At 40.8% G+C, this 24,609-nt stretch overlaps 1 protein-coding gene across 3 annotated transcripts in view; it reads left to right on the plus strand.

Annotated features, from left to right (window-relative positions):
- The window catches only part of IPO11 (importin 11), an 82,102-nt gene extending 69,458 nt beyond the window's left edge, over positions 1-12,644 (plus strand). For all 3 annotated transcript variants that reach the window (XM_064735776.1, XM_064735777.1, XM_064735778.1), the window contains 3 exons: positions 1,816-1,911; positions 5,281-5,365; positions 12,332-12,644. In XM_064735776.1, the coding sequence (XP_064591846.1) occupies positions 1,816-1,911; positions 5,281-5,365; positions 12,332-12,496 (346 nt within the window). In that variant the 3' untranslated portion in view covers positions 12,497-12,644. The remainder of the gene's footprint in view (positions 1-1,815; positions 1,912-5,280; positions 5,366-12,331) is intronic.
- The last annotated feature ends 11,965 nt before the right edge of the window (positions 12,645-24,609 follow it).

Raw genomic sequence — 24,609 nt, forward strand, 5'->3', positions numbered from 1 at the left:
TCTCACAACATGTAACATTTTGCTGTTCTGAATGTAATGGGGAAGCCTGTTGGCAAAGGACTAAATGTCTTTTAAAATACATAACTGGCAATCAGGCAGTAGAAATCATGTCAGTTTTCATTGTGTGGAATTCAAGAGTTTCAAGACTGATGATGCAAAATACACTTCAGATTCTGGCATACAAGAGTAGCTGAATTTTAAAAAGGGAACAAAAACTAATCCCTTTGAAAGAAAGGATCATGAATGAGATTACAGTTTTATCAAAACAAACATAAAAGAAATACTTTCTATGCTTAGTATTCTAATGTGGTAAGCATTTTTTCTAAGGTATCTATTGTTATTTAACTCTTTGTCATATGTATACAATGTTGTGTGTCCGATAAGAAATTTTTCAAAAGAAATTGCTGTTGTGTAAGGGGCTACAGTTCATCCATGTCTTCAGTTTTCACCCCAAATAAGGAAATGAAAGAATATTAGGAAATAGATTTGTCTGTGTTAAAACAATTATCAACTACAAAGTATAATATATGTTCATGTTCAATGCCTATAAATAAATGCAATGTGTCTGCTTCTGCCTCTGCCTCTTAGGGAGCAGCATCAGCAGCATCTTTTTGGGAGAATTAAGCCTGAAATTCCAAACAGGGAGCAATAAGGTGCATCAGTCAGTGGCAAGTCCCAGGAAAAGGGTTGTAGTTTATGATCACCAGTTTGGCCCTTTCTCTTTCTTTGCTGCATGTAGCTGGAGGTATTACTGAGATGAACATCTTTTCCCTTGCAGTTTGTCGTCATGCTGCAAGGTTTTCACTTGCATTTTGTCGTCATGCTTTCGCAGTTCATGGAGTAGGAGTCTGAGAACCCATGTTCTACAGCAGCATGTCTCTGGCGTTAGATCCACAGTAGCAGGAAATGGAGCAGAAGCAGCAGCTGGCTGCTCTCCATTAGCGAGGAACTGGTGTCCCCTACTATGTCCGTCAACGGGAGATCTTGTTGCTGCGCCCTTTCCCTAGCAGCACATCCTTTCTCAAGGCAGGGGCACATGTAAATGTGTTCAGTGTCATTTTGGGCATTGTGGACCTGTCTAGTCAAGCCCTCAGGTCATGCTGAGTAAAGGTACTCGTGTCTTTTAACTCCCAAGTGATATCTACCAGCCTTTTGCATTAGTCTTAAATAGCTTTATGTGTCAAAATGGCAGAAGCTGTCTGTGTTTAAACAGATAAATCCTATTGTCCTTTCTGTGTACAGTCAGGAAAGTGACTTCCTTGCAGAACTGGTTGCAGGGTTTTTCCACTCACTCTGGGGAGCTGACTCCCCAGTCAGCTGGACAGTGAAGAAATACAGGTAAGTAGGAGAGTGTACCTTCTTTACAAGCAGCCATTGCTCAAGGGGTTGTGTAGGTTTATGTACTGAAGAGTGATGGTAGAAAAGTCCTAAATGTTTTGGGAGTAGAAGCCACTACTCTCTTCCCTGCTGGCAGGAGCATGCCCTTCCCACTCAGTTTCTTGACTCCTAATGTGAAGGATATTGCTAATGCGTATTTTCTTCTGTTCATTTGCAATTACTTTTAGGTTTTCAGTGGCACACTAAGTTCTATTATATTTAAAAATAATGTTTCTTGTATATTTTGAAGCCTTTTTGTAATTAAACAATATACTGAATTAGTTGCTTGATAGCATGCTCAGCTAAGCAGTAAGCAAGGAAAATACCTCTCAATAAATGTATTCCACAATTGAGCAAATTTCCTGTGCAGTTCCTTTAGCTAAGTCACTTTCCTGTTCTTTTCCAATGTTATCCAAAGTAAATTTTGTTCTTTTACAGTGTTATCCAAGATAAGTTTTGTGGTATCATCAACATTTCAGTGGAAGGACTGAATGATGTTATGACTGAAGATTCTGAAACAGGAACATACAAAGAGTAAGCGGAAAATCTAATTTAAACAGGGTTTAACAGTAGCAGTACTGTTTTATATGAAGTATTTTCATTTGAAAATTCTGTAGGCAGTTAAGACATGTTTGTTAGAGATCTATTTTCTCAAGAGTGAGTGTTTTAGGAAGACACGGAGCTTTTGGTCTTAAAATATTTGCAATGGGGACAGAGGTCTTAAAATGATAGTATAATTTTGTATTGTTCATTAAGTTATCTACTAAATGATGTTTTAAAACATTCATATGCTTAGATTTGCTTTTTGCTTATTTGACTTCTGCATCTAAAATTTCAATATAACAATCTTGTGTATTGATAGGGACCACCCTTGCTTAGAGGTAGTTCAGAGTTTATTTGAATGTGACATGAACTTCATGTGAGTTTACCTAGTGTACAATATTTCACAGCCTGGAGAACTTAGAAGCATATCCCACAAGAAGAGTTCTTCATTTGTTCCATGTAACACATGTAACTGCTACAGAATATATCTCAAGAGTTTCCCAGGCTAGGAGTTGGAGCTTGCTTGTGGCCGGAATGTGGATGATGGAGGTGTCCTGGTGGTGTTCTGCCACCCAGCACCACACTCATTCATCTTCTGATGGTTCCCTGGTTGCTGGTTGGAGCCCATCAAAGCTGGGGGGAAAAAAGCCAACCTAATGAATAGTAAGATATTTTTTGGGCAGACATCTTAATGTCATTTTTGTCTCTGTAATGATTACTTACTTTTAAAATTGAGAGTTGTAATAACAGAATTTACTGATGCTCTGATGCAAAGAATCAAGCATTTTCTTTCAGATCATTACATGGTGATTGAACAGACTCTATCTGAGCTAATTAATTTACTGCTTAAGGGGATGTTCTCTGCCACTGAAACTAGGTGGCACAGAACAGCCAGAATGCAATTATTTAGTTCTTCTCCACTTAAAACTGATGGTATGCACACAACTGTGTGTTCAGAGCAGTCCACACTCACACTGAGCCTGAACTATGTCTAAGAATTTCTTGCCAAAGTACTTGCACCAAACTCTTAGTAAAGAAGACGTAAGTCCAAAGTCTGGGAATATGCACAATGTCTGGCATTGTGTTTTGTTTACTATTAGAGAAAACCTTTCAGAGCCCTTCTATTTCTAAGCATGTTGCTTTGCTGGTATTTATTGAAAATAGTTCTCAACTTTATCCTAGTTAATTTCATATTTTAAACCTGAAGGCTTGTAGAATTTGTCACTACTTTTCCGAAGTCTGGGCATTGTTTTTACTTCATAAAATGTAGTCACACACAACCAAGGACATATTTATATTGGCAGTTTCTGAAAGAGCTGTTTGAAAGATTTTGACTTTTGCCTAATATATCTTGACATCATTTAGAAGTAAAGTGAGAGCAGTCATCTGAAATCACGTGCCCTGTTGTGGCTCTCCAAACTAAAGAATAATGGCTTAAGCCTGATCTGGTTCAGAAAAAAGATAATGTGATGTCCACTGATTATCATATTAGCTAAATATTGCAGTGCAGGAAATAAAATTATGTGCATGTTTAACAAGGGGAGATCAAAGCTGAAATGCTATAGAACTTTAGCCTCTGAAGGGTGAAGAGTGGGGTAAACATGTACAGGGAAGATTGTAAAGGTTAAACGATGGCAATGGCTGAAGTGACTTAACCTCTTCAAATGAATACATTTAAACTGGAATTTTAAAGAAACTGCTGTAGTTAGAGCAGTGAGATTTTGAAAGCAGTAAAAGCCTTGCGAGTTTTTAGATTTATATTGGATTTTAATCAGGCTATGGAAATGTTTACACTGTCTTATATTACAAAGCGATTGCACTTAGCTGGGTTTCATAGAGTTCATATTTCACATTGTTGGGATAATTATGAGAGAAATTTACAAAGCTCAAATTTTCTGGAATGGGGAGCATTCCCTTGCTCTAGATTTGTTTCACCAACACTTAGATTTTTCCTAATTGTGCCACCATCTCTTCTTCTATTCTCTCCTCTCCTTGTGTTTGGGATTCTGTGGTACCTAAAATTTATGAAGATCTGAAAAAGTTAATTTAGTCTTGTATGTTGACATTGACAGTTTTTTCTCCTTTTCCTTTAATAAACTGAGATGCAAGCAGCCCTTTGTAAGCAGAGGAGATATGCAAAATAACTAATGCCTTTATTAAAAATGGCTTCTGTGTTAGTATTTGACCCTGCTTGTCATGCTGTTTAGCAAGTGTTTCATACAGCTCTAAGTACATGTTAATAGAACTAAATATGTAAACAGAATAAGTCTGAACATTTTCATAAAAAGTCATATAAAAACACATAAGATCACAACCTTTTTTCATGTTAGTAACATTAAAATGGGTTCTTCATCTTAGTTGATGGAGCATTTCACATGCTAGTGGAATGCAGTAATTAAAAATGCACAGTAATGCAGGACTGAAAATGAACAATAATCTGCATCTGTCTTGGTTCTTTGTAATATGTGAATTATGTGTCCTTTGTGTCTTAAATCATACCTGATACATGGTGGCAAGTTGTCATCACCTGATTGTTTTTAAATAGTTTTGGGGTTTAAGGCAGAAATTATAGGAAAAGATTTGATAAAATGGTGGAATATTTGTCTAATGTTTCAGCTTAGAGCATATAAAGTTAATGAAAGGCATACTTTCTATTGGATAGCTTTCATTAATGTCTTTATTAAGTCCATTCAAATAATTTCAGCAGGCAGGAAAATCTCTGGCTTTTAAATTGAATTTTTTTCATATTTTCTGGTTTTATACTTCAAAAATACAAGTTAAAATATGGCTGTTAATTTTACATATGGGTACCTGCCACTTGAGGCACATAAAAAATGAGTTTAAAACCTTTGTTCAGTGTCTTGCAGATTTTATTGTAGGATAGCACTGTCCTTACTAGTTTCAGGTCCTTTTGAATAATGACAAAGATCTCACAGAAAAATATGGATACCATGAGACATCTTTGCAATCTTTGTATATGTTTAGCCACTATGACTTTGTATATACAGAGTGCTTGTATACGGCATTTTCTTGAAAAGGAGTGGAAATTTTTTTTAAAGAACAGTAGGTTTTCTGTATTTTTTTTAAAGCCATGCAGTCTGTTTTCTATGTGCACAAATGTATTTAAACCCACAACTTAAGCTAAAACATGAAGGATAACTGAGATTGTTACATGGGTGGAGGTGACAGACAACATGCATTCCAGGCTTCCTTAGATTCACTGTTCTCAGGAAAAAATTACTTGTGATCAGATTGCCTGACTTTCAGCAAACTCCTCTATCTGTCCTGTGTTTTTAAAAGTGTTTTAAAATAATTTTTAATGATAATGTATATTAAAACTCTTCTTGTTCCCATTTTTAGCTGCATGTTAATGTCTCATTTTGAAGAGCCCAAAGCTACAGAAGATGAGGAACCTCCCACAGAACAAGACAAAAGGAAAAAAATTGTAAGTTTTAGATCTGTTATTCAGTCATAGACCTGATTATGTGCTGCACTTCTGTCACACTAAATTCTTTTTAGGTTTGGTTGATCTGTTGTTCTTGGAAAATTCATGTTTTGAATCAAAAAAGGAAGTTTACTGCCAAACATTGCAACCACAACACTTAGGCTTCTGCTTGCCTTTTGGATCTTCATAACTGTTATCAAAATAAACATCATCTGTCCACAAAATCTGGGTATTACAATACTAACACAATATAGAAGGAATTTACTGAAAAAAGAAGAGAGCTCAACTTTATTGAAATGTCATGGCAGGCCAGATTTCTCATATTTAAAAGAATTAATGTGCCTGCATAGACTTTTTTTCTAGTGTGAAGAACTCTTACAAAGAAGCCAGTGTATACTTGTGTAACTTTTCTTTTACATATAAAAGCAATATAATATATGTATTTTTTAAAATAATGTAAACCTTTCCATATTCTTCTGCTATTAGAAATGCCTTAAGAGAAATTCCTAGTGTCTTGCAATTTCATATTTAAACAGAATGCAGAAATGTAATTTTCAGTGGTCCTTAAAAATGTACTACACAGTTCTATAATTGTTACTCTTAAAAGCATCTCTAGACTCTATTAAATTTCCTTCTTGCTTATGAGCTTAAATTCTAGCTGTTTGTTGCGCAGTGACATTTATTCTTTGTGGTTTTGTATAATCTCTCAATATAGATATATATGTGTATATTGTTATTGTTATGAATAGGGATTGATATATCTATAGATCAACAGGAGAAGAAAGACATGTTTTGTTTGTTAATCAGATGTAAAAAGCAAAAGTTAATTTTCTTTACTTTTGAGTGTACTCAGACTACATTGCTATCTGGCTAAAGTTTTAATAACATTGTGTCAGATGTTAAGTTTTCTGTTGCAGGTTCAGTTCAATAGTTTGGATATGTGTTGAGGAATTTAGACTTGTTAGATTTGTGATGGATTACCTTCAGTGTGGATATGTCAGGCAAAATGAAAAGCGGGGCACATTGAATTATGCTGTATCATTAAATTATACAACATACCAATATGCTGCCGATGTGCACAGTTACAGTGAGGGGACGGTTCTGGGGTGACATGCAGTATGACATCAGTTGTCATTTGAATAATGACAAATGTGCTTGGATAAGGAGGAGCTTCACCAAACTAAAAGCACCACATCAAAGGTCTTGATTTACTTCCCTTGTGTCTATCTTCCCTTACATATGTCTTCCTTTGCATGTCACTTTCCTTTTTTCCCTAAAGAATTGCTTGAGCTTTGTTCCTCGTCTTCTCTTTAACGTTAAGCTTAAACACCTTTTCAGCCTTTGTTTCCTTGTAAAGTTTACAGAGAATAAATTATCATACATGAACGTCAAAGCTTCATTTTCGTTTTGAATCTCATAGTCTAAATTTAACTATTTCCATGGTTGCTGTTTCTAGATTCCTGAGCATTATTCTTTGTTTTTCTCCTTTCAAGCCTTCTTTGTAAGAACAGCTGCCTATTTTAGTCTTTTCATTCTTATATTTAGTTAATTTTTCCTGATATATTTCTCACTTAAGCCTTCTACACTGTCATTTTTTCAGCTAACTTTAGTATACACTGTATTCTTACTCTTTTTAATGTAATTTCTTGCAGCTGTGAAAGCAAGTGAACTGCAGTTGTTATGAATGTTTGCTATAAATTCATTCTGAATCCCAACTGAAATAGTGAGATATATGGGATTGCAGATGGTGCAGAAATTGAGACACAACACTTGGCTATTTACTTCAAAATTGTACGGGTCCTTTGGGCAGGTCACTAGTAGCAGAAGTGTCAGATAATAATCAGAATTGTTAATCATGGCTTCAAAAGCAACAGCTAGCATTTGATTTTAGAAACAGGATTAAAAACAAAACATTACCTGGGCCCATTCCTACCTCTGTGTGATAGATTTGTTTTGTCTTATCAGAATCAGTCACATTTCAATAACTCAGCTATGGCCACACACCTAGGAACTCAGCATACATACTTAGTATATAGTCCTTCGCCAACTATGCTTACTGTTCTTCCAAACTTATGATTTTGTTTGCTTAATCAGTGAAGACTGCAGCTGTCTGTTGAATATTGTTGACAAACTCATTATATCAAACTATTTCATTTGTTTTGTTAGTTCTGAATACTAGTTTCAAAAAAGTAGAGCAAAAGAAAATCAACTTCTTGTTGCAGGAAACTCTTTTATTTACTTGAAATACTTTTGATATGACTATCTGAATGAAAACAAGTTAGTGTATTAACTCCTTAATTAAGTCTGAAGACTCTTAAGTCACATTTGACTTACAGATGGTAGCAGCAAGCATTACTTATACTACAGAAGTCTTTACTGGCTTCAAGTGCTACTGCTTTGAGCGGTGAGGCAGCCAGGGAGCAAGGAGATACGTGAGAGCAACAAATCTGCAGACACTGAGATCAGGGAGAAAGGAAAGGCAGGAGGTGTTCCAGGCACCAGAGCTGAGGCTCCCCTGCAGCCCCTGGTGCAGACCATGGTGAGGCAGCTGTGGCCATGCAGCCATGGAGGTCCCTGGGGATGCAGAGATCCATGTTGTCCTGGTTTAGGGCAAATTTGTTAAAGAATCTGCAAAGGAGGGCCCCTCCAGAAAGCGAAACCCACACGGCCCCTTCCCCCAACCGGTTCGGGAAAAATTCCTCGGAGAGAGGTGGAAAGAACCTGTTTATTTGACTGGCCCCGCACCTCCCAGCACACAAAATGAACAATACCCGATGACACCGCTCTGAGAAAGATGACAAAATCAGAAAGTCTCTTTCGGGGGGTGGTTGCTCTGTTCTCAGTCCCTCCGGCGCTGGGGCAGCTGCTGCAGCCGAACCTTCGGTGTTCCTGGGTCCCAGTCTGGAGCAGGTTCGAGATGGTCACAGGAACAGGAGAGGAGAAACAGTCCAGGAAGGAATGTGGACTGTTTAGCTAGAGCTAGCTAATAAGCAGAGGCAGAAAGCAGAGCAGAAGCAAGAGCAGAAAAAGAGAGCAAGCAAAAGCAGCAAGCTGAAGCTGGAAGTGAAAAAACAGCTCTGTGTACCGCTTTCCTCTGTGTCCTGATAAGAGAAACCCAAACAAAACTTCCACTCTTCAGAGCCGGTCTTAAAGGGACAGAACAGATGAATGGGGATATACAAGCATCATAACATCACCCCAGGACATTCCACCCCTTATCCCCATATCATTCTTACCCCACAATCAGATCTCCCTGAGGTACACATCGTGTTGTTCCATCTCTTTGCATTATCCACCACGTGCAACCTGGTCCCTGAGCAAAGACAACCCCACGAATGGGTTTGTCTGTACTCGAGGCAGAATTGATCCACATAGTCTTCCCTAACAAACCTCTGATATGTACCACTGGGACTTTGTCCCCTTCTATTACATTCAGGGACTCAGACTGGGCAAGACCTGCTCGGTTGATGGAACCTTGGGTGTTAACTAACCAGGTGGCTTTTGCCAGATGCTGCTCCCAATTCTTGAAAGATCCCCCACCCAGAGCTTTCAACTGGGTTTTTAGTAGTCCATTGTACCTCTCCACTTTTCCTGCAGCTGGTGCATGGTAGGGGATATGGTACACCCACTCAATGCCATGTTCCCTAGCCCAGGTGTTGATAAGGCTGTTCTTGAAATGAGTCCTGTTGTCGGACTCGATCCTCTCAGGGGTGCCATGTGTCCACAGAACCTGCTTTTCAAGGCCCAGGATGGTGTTCCAGGCTGTAGCATGAGACACAGGGTAGGTTTCCAACCATCCAGTGGTGGCCTCCACCATGGTCAGCACGTAGCGCTTGCCCTGGCGTGTCTGGGGCAGTGTGATGGAGTCAATCTGCCAGGCCTCCCCATACTTGTACTTGGACCACCGCCCACCGTACCAGAGGGGCTTCACTCGCTTGGCCTGCTTGATGGCAGCACACGTCTCACAGTCATGGATAACCTGAGAAATACTGTCCATGGTTAGATCCACCCCTCGGTCTCGTGCCCACTTATAGGTGGCATCTCTGCCCTGGTGGCCTGAGGCATCATGGGCCCATCGAGCTAGGAATAACTCTCCCTTATGTTCCCAATCTAGGTCTATTTTGGACACCCCTATCTTTGCAGCTTGGTCTACCTGCTCATTGTTTTGGTGTTCCTCCGTGGCCCTACTCTTGGGTACATGGGCATCTACATGGCGGACTTTCACAGGTAGCCTCCCTACCCTGGTGGCAATGTTTTTCCACTCACCAGCAGCCCAAATTGGTTTCCCTCTACGTTGCCAGTTAGCCTTTTTCCACCTCTCCAGCCATCCCCACAGGGCATTGGCTACCATCTATGAATCAGTGTAGAGGTAGAGCTTTGGCCACTTTTCTCTCTCAGCAATGTCTAGGGCCAGTTGAACAGCCTTGAGTTCAGCAAATTGGCTTGATCCACCTTCTCCTTCGGTAGCTTGTGCAACCTGTCGTGTGGGGCTCCATACGGCTGTTTTCCACTTCCAGTTCATCCCTACAATGCGACAGAAACCGTCAGTGAAAAGAGCGTAGCGTGTTTCCTCTGGGGGCAGTTGGTTATAGGAAGGAGCCTCTTCAGCACGTGTTACTGGTTCTTGTTCCTCTTCATTTGTGACACCAAAATTCTCACCTTCAGGCCAATTTGTAATTACCTCCAAAATCCCAGGGCGATTCAGTTTACCTATACGGGTGCGCTGAGTGATGAGAGCAATCCACTTGCTCCATGTAGCACTGGTGGCATGGTGAGTGGAAGGAACCTTGCCTTTGAACATCCACCCCAGCACGGGTAGTCGGGGTGCCAGGAGGAGTTGTGCTTCAGTGCCTATTACCTCCGAAGCAGCCTGGACTCCTTCATAGGCAGCCAGGATTTCTTTCTCTGTTGGAGTATAGTTGGCTTCAGACCCTCTGTAGCTTCGACTCCAAAATCCCAGTGGTCGACCCCGAGTCTCCTCAGGCACCTTCTGCCAAAGGCTCCAGGACAAGCCATGGTTCCCAGCTGCAGAGTAGAGCACATTCTTCACCTCTGGTCCTGTCCTGACTGGGCCAAGGGCTACTGCATGAGCAATCTCCTGCTTGATCTGGACAAAGGCCTGTTGCTGCTCAGGGCCCCACTGGAAATTGTTCTTGCGGGTGACCAGGTAGAGAGGGCTCACGATCTGACTGTACTCAGGAATATGCATCCTCCAAAAACCTATTGCACCCAAGAAAGCTTGTGTCTCTTTCTTATTGGTGGGTGGAGACATTGCTGTGATCTTGTTGATGACATCTGTAGGAATCTGACGCCGTCCGTCTTGGCACTTCACTCCCAGGAATTGAATCTCACGAGCTGGTCCCTTTACTTTGCTCTTTTTAATGGCAAAACCAGCCATTTCCTTCCCTTTCTCGAACACTTCCGCAGCTGTGTTCCCCCACACAATGATGTCATCAATATACTGCAGATGTTCTGGAGCCTCACCCTTTTCTAGTGCAGCCTGGATCAGTCCATGGCAGATGGTGGGGCTGTGCTTCCACCCCTGGGGCAATCGGTTCCAGGTGTACTGCACTCCCCTCCATGTGAAGGCAAACTGAGGCCTGCATTCTGCTGCCAGAGGAATGGAGAAAAATGCATTGGCAATGTCTATAGTGGTTTTGGTCAGGGTCACAAGGATGAGAACACTTGTATTTAAATACCTGTTTTTCTGTGCAGTCTTTCCTAGAGTAATTTTATGCATGACTGTTCAGAGCTATGAACTTAGAGAAACTACATGTAAGTGCACTATATGTCCCAAATTACAGTTTTAGGTGAACAAATGCAAATCATTCAGAAACTGGCAGATTCTTTGCCTGGCACGGCAGGAAAAAAATGCTACTGACTTCGGCAAATATTGATTAGATTAGTTGTGATTTAGAAATTTTGTTAAAAAAGTCTATTATATTCTACAGATTCAAATTACATTTACTGAAAAAAAATCCTCCTACAGAGTACCAAAGTGTTACTGCACTTACTTCCCCTTTCTAAATAGTGTTATGGTAATCATAGGAAATAAAATTATCAAGTCTTACCTTGAAACAGCAAAATAGTTTATATAGTTTGCCTTCCAGCATAAACAGTAGTGTTGTTTGGGTTTGACACTAAGATGAACAGACCACAGGTCTTCATTAATTGCCATTAATTTCAACATCCTACTTCTTTGATACAGCAAGCACCAGGTGTCCCCATCTCCCATCCCCTTCTTCCCAGCCTGGTGGACTGAGGGACAAATGTGGCATAACTGTCAGTGCCCTGAGCCTGGCCATATGTCTGCTGACACTAAAATTAGCAGTACATCCTCTGTCAATGTAGCTCCTTCTTTTACCTATTTTTGCTATTAAAAGGCAGCTAATGTGGGAAAATAGTAACAAATATCCTGTCTTTCCCTGCCAAAAGAAAATTGTATAATCCAGCTAGATTTTTGAGGTCTACAGGTATCAGTACTGAAGTGTGGCCATTCTTTATACATGTGGACAGTTTATTTTGTTTGTTATATTATTTAAACAAGTTTGACTTTTTCGGTGTTTTGTTTTCTTACTAATAAAATAAAACTGACCATAGTGCATGCCATCATTATAAAGTCCTTGATAAGATCTGATCTGATTTTTAGGAGTTACAGGAACCCCATTCATCAGTAACTAATAAAGTAACTTTGAAATTATTTTATCTTATAAAAGCATTAAACCTTAGAGCAAAGTGTAAGACTCATGATTTGACACTGTTTCAAATAGTTTAAAACTGATATCTGCCTTGATAATTATTAATTTGATCTTTGTTTTGCACTAGTGTTTCCTCTTGTTTCTCAAGTAAATATGAAAAAAATAAAAGTAGATTTTTTTCTTGAGCTGGGGTTATAATCAAAATGTGTAAGTCGTATAGTAATTTTTTTGCATTGTTATCTGTTTTTATTTTGCATATTTTCCACAGCTTGCGCTGAAGGACCCAGTGCACGCCGTGTCACTGCAGCAGTTCGTCTATGAGAAGTTAAAGGCACAGCAGGAATTACTGGGAGAACAAGGTTTTCACGCCCTTATGGAAACCGTGGATACAGAAATAGTGGCCCAGCTACAAGAATTTTTACAAGGCTTTTAAATAAGCAGAAAAAAGATTTTTTATGTCAAATTTATATTTCAAAAATATGAAAGAACTCTAGCCTTGGGTCTTTTATGGATGAGTCTAATTAAAGGAGAAAATAACTTGATACAAAAGAATAAAAAAAGTTTCTGCTGTTGCTCCTAAACTATGCTATTTTGATTTTTTTTTTTTTAATGACAAAAGGTTAATTAAGGCTTCTATCATTAAGCTAACATTTCTGATTCCTAACATGGTATATGCTGCCCTAGGTAGTACCAATTTTTGATACCCTTTACCATGCTATTGGTTCACAAAGGTACATCATAAAGTCAGCAGTCTGAAGGAACTTACTAATATATATTGAAGGGAAGCATCTGTTAATTCAGCACTATAATTCAGTATCAGGAGCTGTTTCCTTTAATACTGCAGATCTGTAACTTTATCCCTTTCTATTGCCTTTTTTAGACTGTATGTTGAACCTTACGAACAGAAGGATTTAGAAAGCTGTAAGACTGTAAACAGAAATATTCCTTCATGAGAGAAAAATAATTCCCATTTGAGTTGATTGTCTCAGAGAAAAAAAACTTTGATTGTAACACTTAAATTGTGTTCAAATTGTTAGAGAAATCAGTATATATTTCTGTCTGAAGATGTGAGTTTTCATTTTTATCACCAAGTTTTCTTTTTTTCTGTTACCAAGAAATTAATTTCTTGAGTTCCTTCTGTTTCACTTTTAGCTGTCATAACACAAAGAAACTCACCAGAGGTAGATGAGCAATTAATTCTAGTTAATTTGTGGCCATACCTGGACTACTTAAGATTACAATGTACAGTATCTCAATTCTTTCTGTTTTTTCATCAAAGACATGTCATGAGGATACTTCAGAATTGTTGCTAAAATGTTTAAGCCAAAATGGTCACAGTTATAACAACTATTTACAAACAAGAGGCTCACTTTCAATTATTTATTAGTTACCTGCAAAGTAAAGCTCCTCCTTTCTATGTGCCTTTGTCTTTTGCACCTTGCACGTAGGAGTGGGAGGAAAAATCTGATTTCCATTTTCAGATTTTTTCCTTTTAAGTACTGATCTTCCACCTTTAAAGTTGAAGTTAACTTTGCCTCACTAAGGGATGATTCAGCTATTAAATAAGATTTTTTTTTCAGAGGAGATTAGCTGTTTAAAGACACCTACAAGCTTTTGACAATCTTACTAGATTACCAGATGCTTTTAAAAATATGAGCCTTTTTTACTGATCTTTTTGGAATAATCTCTCTTGAAACCATCTCTCAGATTGTAGAGGAAGGCTCATCTTTCTCTCCTCCTTTGGCATTAGTATCAGAGACTGGGCTCTTACAGTTCTAAATGTGAAACCTCCCCTGTCCCCTGCTGCCAGCATCTGTCAGGAGAAGTTGTGTGAGAACTCAGCTCGTTGTTTCCTGCCTTTTAGCTTAGCATAGGGAGGTTTACCAGAAGAATTGCTATTCTTTGTTTGTATGTTATAGGTTTGTCATTTCCTCAATCATCCACCATCATCATCTCATAATTAAGAGGTTTATCTGGTTACATTTGGTACTTGCAAGGGAGGAGACTCAGTGTGCTGATGGTCCCATTCAGTTGGGAACCACAGTTACCAGAACCTGGCAGCTTTTGACTGTGTTTAGATTTGTTGCACAGTTAATCTGCAGACACCCCAAGCTTTTAGCTCAGTATAAAATCTGTGCAGATCTGGTCATCTTTGCTAGCTTTGACCCCGCCTGGAATGATGGCCTGGTGTACAGAAACACGTCCTGGCAGCAAGCAGTACTGCTGCCCCTGCACTGTTCTGCAGAATCTCTTGTGCTGTGCCGAATGGCGCTCCCTGGAGTTTCAAGGGAGGCAGGTCCTACTGCTGTAGTCCAGCCCTGGCCTAAAGGCTGCTCTCTGCTCTGTGGCCAAGCCACCCTGCTCCACATGCAGCTTCTCACAGGTCAGGTCTCTCATCCTGGCTGAGGCAGGCCTTCCTGCATCATTCTCAGAGCACTTCCACCCCTGTTACCTCATGTGGTGGAGTGTTAACTGCAGTTTATGTTAATGCACGATGGTGGCTGAGACCCTGTCAAGGCTGATGGATGTACTTTCAGCTAATAACAGCACAAGAAGTTGTGATTAACTTTCTGAGTAGTGTCTTTGTATAGTGCACGTGTTCAATTTCATATGCATTAGGGAACAAGTTAAATTTGTTACTAGGTGTTTGACTTGTGATCTTGGAAGATATTTCTCTGAGGCTTGGACTATAATTGAAAACAATCATCGTTATCATAACTCTTTATATGACAGCCATTGTCAATGAGCACAATGCCAAACAAGTGACTATCTGCAGCCATAAACAATCTAGTACACAAAGTGGAGAAATTTCAGCTTGAAACAGCAGAAAAACTATTACATACAATCATTATATATTAAACCCTTAGACATAGGATTAAATTTTCACTGGAAGAATATGGGTTATAACTGCAGCAAGCTATAGCCCTTTTTCAATTTGATAGTGAAATTTTTAACTTTAGTCTCTAGGGAAAGAACGGAAACCAAATATAGCAATTAGCCTGATGCCAAAGCAGTAAAGTACAGTTTCTGAAATTCTCCTGAGGAAGGATCTTGGATTCTCTTGTATTCTGGGCTTTGATTTTCAAGGCAAAAGTAATTTCAGTTGGGGTGGGTTTTTTTCCTATGGCACACTGAATACTTAAAAATGCTATCAGTTTACTTTTCAGAAAAGGCGATGATTAAGGTGAAGAAAAACTTTCTGCTTCTGATAAGAGTTAAATGAGAGGACTAATTCTGCTGTTTCAATCTTCAAAACATCAGCTTTGCTGTATCAGTGATGCCCATTTTTAGGCCCCTGGCCTAACTGAAGTGTTAATAACTCATGTGCTGTCTTTGCAATCTGTTAAATCTTTTTCAGCTTCAGAAACTAAATTTATCCAAGCTGTAACTTACTTCTGTTTAATAGTTGAGGTGTTTGTCTCATGTAAAATACAACTGGACTAACTTCCAAGGATGTTTTCAGGTTGGATAACCTGTGAGCATGGTCTTATGTTCTCACAGTGCCTTTGCCTTGCCAGCAGTGAGGCCGTGGCCTCCCACCCTCCCTGCAGTGAAATGGTGGAGTATTTTGCCTCATTTGTGAGCAAGTGCTGGGATCTGGCAGAGAAGAACATGCCATGCAGCTGTCCTGGTTTAGGGCAAATTTGGGTGAAAACTTCCCAAACAGGCCCCTCAGAAAGCCAACCCACAAGGCCCCTCTCCCCAACCGGTTCAGAAAAATTTCCTCAGAGAGACGTGGAAAAAAAACCTGCTTATTTAACAGGCAAGGCACTCCCCAGCACACAAAATTAACAATACTGGACGACAAAACTCATTTACTGCTCTGAAGAGATGATAAATTCAGAAAGTCTCTGCTGTGGGCCCTTGCTCTGTTATCAATCCCTCCGGTGCTGGGAAAGGCCACTGCCCAGAGTAGGCCCCAGTGGCCACAATGTGCAAGCTCTCGGTGCTCCCCATGTCCTCGTCTGGAGCAAGTTCAAATGGTTCCAAGAAAAGGGAAGGAAAAACAATCCAGGGAAAGCTTGGACTGCCTCAGCTAGCTAAACTAACTAGCTAAAAAGCAAAAGCAGCACTGTGTTCTGCCTTGTCCGCGCCCAGACAACAACAGTGGAGTTCTGTGTTCCAGCAGACTGTGGGGGAGAGTGCAGCCGATAACAAAACTATGCTCCTTCTTCTCCCCACCGCATAAACAGAGTGGACAACTGGGGATACAAACATCATAACGTCACCCTAGGACAGCAGGTCATTCCTGTCTACTTCTTTTTCCTCAAAATATTTGCATACACAGCTAACTCATCAGCTTTTTCCCGTGTATTTTCTCTAAATAACTGAGACTGTTTCAGATGGGACTCTGAGTACCCTGGTCTAGTGGAAGGTGTCAACCCATGATAGAGGGGTTGGATCTAGATGGTTTTAAGGTCTCTTCCAACCCAAACTACTCTATGATTTTGATCCTCCTAAGTCTTAGAGGACTTGCAGGAGGGAAAGTCAGGTGTTCAGACATGTTCTGCCAAGGAATCTGGAGTGAAGGCCGAAGTCCTAAGCAGAATCACAGGTCATAGCTAAAAATTGTAAAAGATATGGTTTTCTCTCTGATGATTTGGCAATGATGAAATTGCTTCTTTACATCATATTAACACAGATACCAGTTTGGAGTTAATACTAAATACTGTTTTGTATGCTTGACTTTCCTTCATTTTTATTCAATTCCAAGCTCTAGTGTAGTACAACTCCTAAATTGCAGCTCATAGTGTTAGAATATTGAACATGCCACATCTTTTTAGAACAAGCAGCACCTTAGTAACTAAGATACACATTTTGAAGGCTCTTCAGACTCATTTACTTGCTTCAGACTCGTTGTCTTGCTTCAATGCTGCCACTTCAAAAAATAAATTATTGCTAACACAATTTCCATTTTACTGCTGACTGTGATTAATCTGACTAATCACCAGGTAGTCAGATTTGACTACCTCTGTAGAAACATTTCATAAGGCTCAATGGCTTGTTCATAACATATTTTGCTGATCCTTGGGGAAATGAAATCTAATTGAGTGGAGACAACCCCCTAAAAAATATAATTGGGTATTCATAAGTAATGCTTACAAATGTTACAGGCTCTGCTCCTCATAATGACCAGGCTGGGCTGTTTGTTAAGCTGTGTGTACTACTGCATCAACTGGTATATATATGGCATGCTTGAAAATACTGATTATGAAGGAGTTAATTTTCAAATTTACAAAGAATAGGTGATCAGTTTTGGTCTAAAATGAAGTGAAAATGACTAAAAGGATTTGCTGCAAACCAGGAAATTCCACCAGCAAAACATAAACATAACTAGAACATGCCTCTTTGTAGTTGATTATAGGAAATAAAATCACAACCCAGATCAAGGTGTGTGTCATTTCTGAAGTAAGCAGCAGATGTTGGCAGGTGGCAAAGAAGTTTACCTGGGCTGGAGTTGTACAAGCAGTTGACTTTTCATTCCATTTTTGAAGAAGGGAAAATGCTTAAAAGAAGCGTATTACTTGACCTAAGGTTTAATGCTGTATTTCGCTCTTTTTTAAGACTTCTTAACCTGCTTTTAATAAAATACCAGCACATTTTGATGTCAGGCTGTCACTTCTAAACCTGTGAAAAGCCCAAAACGTTGACAATAAATACTCATAGATAAAACATTTTGCTGAATGTGCATATTGGTTCAGGTAGTATGAAAGTTTTCAGTTGTTAGAGTAATCTCTCAAAAACATATCCAATTCTATAATGGAGTGTAGTGCTAATAAAGAGATACTGCTTAAAATGATGAGAAAAAATCAATCATGTTTACTGTGACTGCAGGTTTTCAACCCCTCCCACTGGAATTTTAACCAGCAAAAGTGGTTATTAAAGCAGCATGTAGAAATGGACAGAAAATGTTTCGGTGACGCGAATATTTGACCCAGGAGATGTATTGTTTTTTTTAATATTTGCACCAGCACAATATTTGGTGGTAATCAGAGAAAGTAGCAGAACGTTGTGGGGCCTGTCCAATAGACGGTAGTTGTGGTTTAAACTTAGAATATTTCCTCAGTTTTCAGGGAACACTTGAATCAGTCATACAATATAGACAAATGCCCAATAACTTACCACCTTGAAAAATGGAAATTGCTGATAGGTAAATTCTGAGCAGAGAAAGCGTACACATTATTTTGTTGCATGGCAGTGTTTGGAAAATACAGCATGAGTAATTTCAAAAGTATTTTAACCAAATAGTCTTTATTTTAATGCCAAATGATCTATGTATTAATTGTTGCAATTTGATTTTTTAAAACTAAAATGACAAAGATAACTTACAGAATTTTTATAGGTTACTGAGAAAAACTCATAATTCTTATACATCTGGATTGTGGGAGTGACTGCTGACTAACTAACTGAGCCTTTAAGGGAATAGAGACTTAACTATACCTTCACCCTGAGGCTTCACCAACCCAACTTTAAACATTGTGCAGGTATGCAAGGAAGCTTACAGACGTAAACTACATGCGCAAACAGCTTTTCACTTATTTCAGCTGTTGAAATACTCTGCCCTGTATTTCCCCACACTTTACACTACCAGGTGTAGCTTTTTGGTTTACTACATCTGTAACAAGTGCCTGCTGTTTCACAAGCACTTGTGTTTTTCAGTTCTTAAATACATAAATGAAATTCTTGTATGCTGGCTGTTAAGCACTCTGGTGAGGAATAAAAGATGCAGATTGGTTTGTCCAACAGCTGTGGGTGAAGGAAGTGGTTAGTCCCATATTCGCCTATCTGGCTTTAAAGCTATTTAATAATTTTATTTAATGATACTGTAATGCCTCATGTGTGGGTAGACCCCAGATCCCAAGAGTCCTCATCTAGGTTTTTTGCTGCTAGCAGTACTCATTTGTTGAAACATTTTGATGCATTATTGTCTCTCTCCTGAGAATCGATCCGAGAGCCCTGCAAACAGAATTGTTCTGCGCCACCGAAGTTCCTTTTCATCCTCCACCTCGTGAAGTACTTGTGAAGAAATCAACAAATTTATCTCAGCCTCTTTCTTGAGATTCTGCAAGCACAGTGTCAAACACACAGCTGAATGAGAGGAGTTGGTCTTTCGGAAGGCTGCAGCACAGAGGCTCCTGGGGAGGCTGGCTGGTGGTACAGTCAGATGTGAAATGCTAACTTCCAAGTAACAGGCAGTAATGAAGAGAGTGAACAAGCCATTTTCAGCCTGGCTGAAGAGAGATTCCACATAGTTTCTGTATCAGGACTGAGTTTTATCAAACTTTATGGATGGTTTAGGAGCACTGATGAAAAAAACTGCCAGTGAAATAGAAATGGCAAGAATGTTACTGAGCAGGGTGACTTAGTGTTGCAGGTTGTCCCTGGCCAGACTGCCACAGCAGGGCAGAGGAGTGAAAAATTTAACGAAGGCTTCATGAGTTAAGGACTGGAGAAAACACTCCAAGGGCAAAACAGGCTCAAGTTAGAAGTACAAAGTGAGTTTATTACTAACAAAATCGGAGGATAATGAGAAATAAAATAAGCCCTTGAAAACACTTTTTCTTCCCCCACACCCTCCCTCCTTCCCACCAGCAGTGCAGAGAGACCGGGCATGAGAGTTTGGTCAGTCCCTCACCTGAAGTTTTCTTCCGCTGCTCAGGAAGAGGAGTCCTTCCCCTGTTGCACCGTGGGGTCCCACCCACAGGACAGAGTTGTCTGTGAATTTCTCCAGTGTGGTTCCTTCCAACCTCACAAGCAGCACCTTCTAATCTCAAGACCAGCAGTTCTGTCAAAACTGCTGCAACCTGAGTCCCTCCCTCCCCTCCTGGGCAGACAGTCCTCCCAAAACTGCTGTGGCAAGGGTCACTTCCACAGGGTGCAGTCCTCCAAGGACAGGCTGCTCCAGCCTGGAAGCAGGGCCGTCTCTCTCCATAGAGTCTCCCACGGGACCACAGCCTCTTCCAGGCAACCACCTGCTCTGGTGTGGGCACCTCCTGCATGGGCTGCAGGCGGATCACTGCCTCTTCCATGGGTCCCCATCAGCTGCAGGGGCACAGCTGCTTCACCGTGCTCTCACCCCAGCCCGCAGGGGAATCTTGGCTCCAGCACCTGGAGCACCTCCTACCCCTCCTTCTCCGCTGGCCTTGGTGTCTTCAAGTTTCCATCACATATTCTCAACTCCTCCTCTTGTCTGACTGGAATTAAAACCGAACCACTACTTTTGTTTTGTTTTCTTAAATATGTTATCATAGAGGTGTTGCCATCATCTCTAACTGGCCCAGCCTTGGCCAGCAACATGTCCGTCCTCAGAGCCATCTGGGATTGACTCTGCTGGACATGGTGGAAGCTTCTGGCAGTTTCTCAGAGAAGCCAACTCTCTGCCAACCCCCCCCACCCAGTACCAAAATCAGGCTACGTAGAACCAACACGAGTAGCAACACAAAGATGGATGAAGGTCTAGAGCTGGAAAATGCTGATCTGCCTTGTGACAGATGGTTCAATCAGCCCTTGTGTGTCATGTTTTGCTTGGGGTTTGTGAAATGGAAATCTAGAAATGGAAATCTAGAGGGTCCCATTGTTGAGGAAGAGCATTCGAACAAGTTCACACAGCTGGAAATGAGATTTCACAGAATTGTGTAGGTTGGAATATTATCTTGAGGTCACATAGTTTACTCTCCTGGTAAAGACAGTCAGCTGCAGCAGATTGCCTAGACTCATGTCCCGTTGGTTCTTGAGTACCTCCACAGATGAGGGCTCCACAGCCTGCTGGGCAGCCTCTTTGACCACGCTCGCATCTTGTGCTCAAACAAAATTACATGTTTCAGTTTTTGTCCACTGCCTCTTGTGCTGTGAGTGAGCATGCCTAAGAGGAACTCAGCTCCCTTTTCTTCATCTCTCTTGTTGGGTATCCATACATACTGCTAAGATCCCTCAAAATTTGACAGTCTCTATCTGTGGAGTGTGTTTAGGGGCAAATTCTCTCAAGGAAGATAAAATGGTGAAACTCAGTGGATCCCAATGTTACTGGGCATGGAGAAGAAACAGGATTGTTCATAGAGCAGAGTACTGGCCAGTACTTGGGTTAGAGGCTAGATGGACCCATAATAAGAAGAGGATATGAATTTCTACAGACTGGAAGGGTCTTACAGGTACTCTGTCATGAGGAAGGAGAAATATCTGAACCTTTACGATGAGGATATGTCAGGAGCAAAACCCAAAGGAGGTGAGGACCTCTTCAGAAGAGATGAGGTGATGTTTTATTTTGATTTCTTGTAAAGGGAAGACTAATTTGGGGAAAGGCAGAATTTCTGCCTTGACACCTACAGCTGGCAAATTAGTTGTGGAAGGAATGATCCAATCTTGTGATGTCTAAGGTTGAATTTGCTCACGGAATCTGTCCTGAGATTGAAAAATGAAGAACAGAATCATTTTGTCCCATTTTTAAGATGAACTTGCACAACTGGAGACAGATGAACCCTGAATTAATTTGGAGATATCACATATGCCATGAGCATATTGCATCTCAGCAAAAACCAGCAATGTTGGCTTGGCGCATTTGTAAAACAGCAAGGAAGATATTTACCTTAATTTGAGATGGGAATGTTGGCTGTTTTTCATGACAACATGATCTCTGGAGTTTAAGGTTCTTGTTTTAATATATGAGCATATAAGTGGGAGTTAAGCATCAAAAATATAATGAAGTCTTTAATGTCTTATTGCCCATAGGCAATGAGTGGAATTATTTTTATTTGCACTTTATGCAAAATCAGTTTGTAAACAGAAAAATAATGACAGAAACCGGCTTTAGAAACTTATTCGTTTTTGTGTGATAAATTACTTCTTCACTATTTTGAAGTAACATTAGAGTAGTACAAAACTCTTAGACCTAGCAGACCATATCAGAGGCTGTTCTGTTTCTATACTTTATTTTTAACCTCTTTTTATTGTGAAGGATTCCGGGATGCTGCTCCTAATTGACCACCATGTTAGGCATTTTCCTATTCTATTTACCAGATTCAAAAGCGCATTTTTTTTCCTTAAACAGAGTTATCTTCAATGTGTATTTCTTAGGTCATTGTTAATATACTGCATTACCTTTACAGGCATATAGAACATGCAAATTAGTCATAGGCTGCAACTAAATAAAACTCAATGGCATTAGAGAATTCTGTTGGCACTACATCTTGGAAGACTGAACCGGTAGGTAGAAATTGAAAAGGTTTTCTCAGGCTTCCAGAAATATTCTGTGTTTGCTTCAACTGGCACTTGAGGAAGATAGTGATGGCAGTCAGATGAAGCCCCACGTGACTAGAAAAAGGAAAACATGGTACCAATCTTAGGAGAGGGTAGAAAGGAAGACTCTGGGACCTGCCAACCTGTCAGCCTCACTTTTGTGCCTGGGAAGATGACGGAACAGATTATCCTGGAAGCTGTGCTAAGGTACATGGAGGACAGAGAGGTGATTCAGGACATCCAGCTTAGCTTCACCGAGGGCAAGTCCTCCCTGACCAACCCAATGCCCTTCTATGATGGAGTGACTTTTCCACATCAGTGGAAAAGGGGAGGGCTTTGGATGTAATTAATCTGGACTTCTGTAAAGCTTTTGACACAGTCCCTCACAATGTCCTTCTAAGCTGGAGAGAAGAATTTAATAGGTGGGGTGTTTGGTGGATAAGGAATTAGTCGGACCCACTGGGTAGTGGTCAGCTGCTCAGTCCCAATGGACATCTGTGAAAAATGGTGACCATCAGAGGTTTGTACTGGGACAAGTGTTATTTAATATCTTCTTAAATGGCATAGAGGAGTCAAGTGCACCCTCAGCAGATTTGCAGATGACCCCAAGTGGTGCTGTTGACATACCTGAAGGATGGGCTGTCATCCAGAGGGACCTGGACAAGCTGGAGAAGTGGCTCACGCGAACCTCAAGACGAAGTGCTGGTGCTGTACCTGGGTCAGGGCAAACCCCGGTATCAGTCCAGGCTGGGGATGGGCAGATCCCAGCAGCCCTGCCCAGAAGGGCTTGGGAGTGCTGTGGCTGAGAGGCTGCACATGGCCCAGCCATGGCACTGCCAGCCCAGAGAGCCACACGTGTCCTGGGCTGCATCCAGAACAGGGTGGGCAGCAGGGCAGGGAGGGGATTCTGCCCCTCTGCTCTGCTCTGCTCTGCTGAGACCCCACCTGCAGGGCTGCATCAGCTCTGGGGGCACAGCACAGGAGGGACACATGGATCTGTTGGAACACCTCCAGAGGAGGCCACAGAGTTTATTAGAGGAATAGAGAACTTCTCCTATGGGGAAAGGATTGGGATTGTTCAGCCAGGAAAAGTGAAGTCTTCAGGATGACCTAACCAGAGATTTCCAATACCTAAAGGAAGCCTGTAGGAGAGATGAAGAGAAATGTGCTCATGTAGTCAAAGGACAAGGGAAAATATGTTTATACTAAAATAGGGTAGGTTCATATTAGATATTAGGAAGAAATTCTTTGCTATGAGGGTGGTGAAACAGGTTGCTCAGAGGAGTGGTGGATACCCCATCCATGGAAGTGTTCAAGGCCTGTCTGGATGGAGCTTTGAGTAACCAGGTCTAGTGGAAGGTGTCTATGTCCATGGAAGGGGGTTGGAACTAAGTAATTTTTGATGTCACTTGCAACCCAAGCCATTTTATAATTCTATGGTTCTAAAATTAGAGGTGTACCTTTGTACTTACTGAATTTTTAAGCTGATTCCCCCTGGTCTGGTGTCCAGGTTTAGAGCAAATTTGGGGATAAATCCCCCAAAGGAGCCCCGGTGGGAAAAGCAGATCCAATCGGCCCCTCCCCCCAACTGGTCCAATTGGTTTTTCCCAACTGGAAAAATACCTCCTTGGAGAAAGGTGGAAAAAACCCCTGTTTATTAAACAATAAAACCAAAACAATATCAAACAATGAGACCCCTTGCCACTCTAAAAAGAGACAAACTGAGAAAACCCCGGGTTGAAGCTCAGCTCACTCAGTCTCTGATCAGTCCCTCCGGTGCTGGAGTTGTCTTAGGCCAGGCCCGGCCCGGTGGGCCACAGCTGCAGCTGCCAGTGCTCTCCTGGATGTTCAGTCCAGAGCAATTTCAAGAGGTCCAAAGAAAAAGGAAAAAAAACAGTCCCGGGAACTTCTTTGCCTCAGACAGCTAAAATTAACTAAGAGCAAAGGAGAGCTCTGTCCTGCTGTCTTCCATCTGCAGACAGCACAGTCAGGAGCAGGAATGTGAAGGAGGAGTGCAGTGTCTGAAAACAACCCCGCGCTTCTTCTCTCCCCCCCTTCACTCTCTGGAACACTCTTAAAGGTACAAACTTATTATTCAACATAAAGAGAATGAGACAATTGTGGATAAAAGCATCATATAGTCAACCCAGGACACCTGGAGATTGGGATGATAGCATGGTCCTCACAGATCCAGATTAATTTTGTCTGAATTGCACATTCCTGTCAGTGACTCAGCAGAGTTTGACCACAACCAGTTTATATTGTCTGTTGTGGGATTTCTCTTCATAGCTTTGGGGTAGAACAATTTTAAGT

The sequence above is a fragment of the Zonotrichia leucophrys genome, chromosome Z (assembly GCF_028769735.1).
Source record: "Zonotrichia leucophrys gambelii isolate GWCS_2022_RI chromosome Z, RI_Zleu_2.0, whole genome shotgun sequence".
NCBI lineage: Eukaryota > Metazoa > Chordata > Aves > Passeriformes > Passerellidae > Zonotrichia > Zonotrichia leucophrys.